Source organism: Vigna radiata, unplaced genomic scaffold (assembly GCF_000741045.1).
Source record: "Vigna radiata var. radiata cultivar VC1973A unplaced genomic scaffold, Vradiata_ver6 scaffold_681, whole genome shotgun sequence".
Lineage (NCBI taxonomy): Eukaryota > Viridiplantae > Streptophyta > Magnoliopsida > Fabales > Fabaceae > Vigna > Vigna radiata.
In genome coordinates, this window is record NW_014543637.1 from 4,867 (window position 1) to 6,612 (window position 1,746).

Consider the following 1,746-nt stretch of genomic DNA (forward strand, 5'->3'; position numbering starts at 1 on the left):
TTCAAGGGCACTAAGTATGTTCGCATAGACTATGATTCCAAGCAGCTTGTTGGCAGCATTCGCAACATCGCTGATGGCTTTCCTGTTCTGAATGGTACCATCTTTGAAAGTGGAATCGATGCGTGTTTTGCTTCTCATAAGGAGTCTGAAGCTTACCTTTTCAAAGGAGACAAGTATGTGCGTATCCATTTCACTCCAGATGAAACTGATGACACTCTTATCGGTGATGTCAGGCCTATCCTTGATGGTTGGCCCGTTCTTAGAGGCATTTTTCCTGTCAGCTAAACAAGCCTTCACTCTCATGCATCAACCATGGCCTCATCTGAATAAATGGTGTTATAATATGCTACAATAAGGCTTCCATTGCCAAAGTTTGTTTCTTTATCTGTAATCTAACATTGGGATTGGATGTCTGTTTCCTGTCCTGATGTAACATGTCTGAATGTTTGTGTTTCGTTTCCTGTAGGTGGATGTTTGTTTCCTATCACCATGTAATTTGCACTTAATAATAAATAAAAGAGGCTTTGTTTGATTTGGTTTATACAATGATCATCATGGATTTAATTTAATCCATAAAAATATTTTTTATAAATTTATGGATATTTCTTTTCAAAAAGTAAATTTTTGTAAAGTTGACTCTAATCTTTGCTACAAAGAGGGAAAGTCTCCATAATTTTATTTTGATATTTAAATGGGTAAAATAAATAAACTAGTTTTTTCGAGGAGCAAATAAATTTTCAGAGAATGAAAGGCAATTGTGATTGAATTGAATAAAATCATCCATTATGAATGACAAACTCTCTTCCTAAATATACAACACAATTTAGCATTCAGAATTTAAATTTAAAAGAACCTACTAAACTTGAATAACTATTTTTTTTCTCTCTAAGATTGATTAAATAAATAAACAAATTATATTAATACTCCTTCAATAGCCCCTCTTCATTTTTTTCAGCAAAGATATATAAATAAGTATGCAATATTCACCCTTCAATAATTAAGACATTTTCTGCTAAAATAAATAAATTTTATTATATATACCCCAGAACATCAGTTAAAACTTAAATATTGATGCTAATGATGTAGAAAGTCAAACACAGATTATGCGAAGATGAAGATATGAAGATGAAGGTCCAAAACGGAGATGAAGGTGAAGATGAACATTTGTATACGAGAGAGAAGAGATGAAGATGAACATTTCCCATCACAGTTACATAGGTTAAACCTAATGCAGTTACTCTCATGCTTTACTTCTTCCATTCAATTCTCTTGGTTCTCCTTTGTTTCTTTGTTGTAGTTTTCGATCTAGGCCCCCCAAGTTGTCAAGATTATTCTTCAAGCAAAAGATAAGTAAACAAGACTAACTTCCATGTATAATTGTAATTTTCAGCAAGAAACTTATTGAATAAACCTTTATCAATCTTTCTATGATGACTTACTAGAAATAATATAACAGTGGCAAGCTACGGATAATATGGTCTTTGTCACCAAACGTTAGCAGCTGCATAAAGAGTATATTTCATAGATAATGTTACTATTTTATAGTCGACCGATCAGATACAGTACTGAATGGAAAGGATCGAACGGGTGATTTGTAAGAAAGTGTATCGCAGTCGTTCGGTCTCGATAACAATTGAGCAAATGTTAAGGTAGAATTAATATTACAACGGCAGTGGTTAAGGTTTGTTTTAGAAATCATTAAGAGGTAAATTAATTGGTCAGATTCTTATAAATTCTATAAATAGG

General features: G+C 32.5%; 1 protein-coding gene across 1 annotated transcript in view; it reads left to right on the forward strand.

Annotated features, from left to right (window-relative positions):
* The window catches only part of LOC106754730 (albumin-2-like), a 1,188-nt gene extending 653 nt beyond the window's left edge, over positions 1-535 (forward strand). Inside the window, exon 2 of the mRNA XM_014636794.2 lies at positions 7-535. Coding sequence (XP_014492280.1) covers positions 7-285 — 279 coding nt within the window. The 3' untranslated portion in view covers positions 286-535. The remainder of the gene's footprint in view (positions 1-6) is intronic.
* The last annotated feature ends 1,211 nt before the right edge of the window (positions 536-1,746 follow it).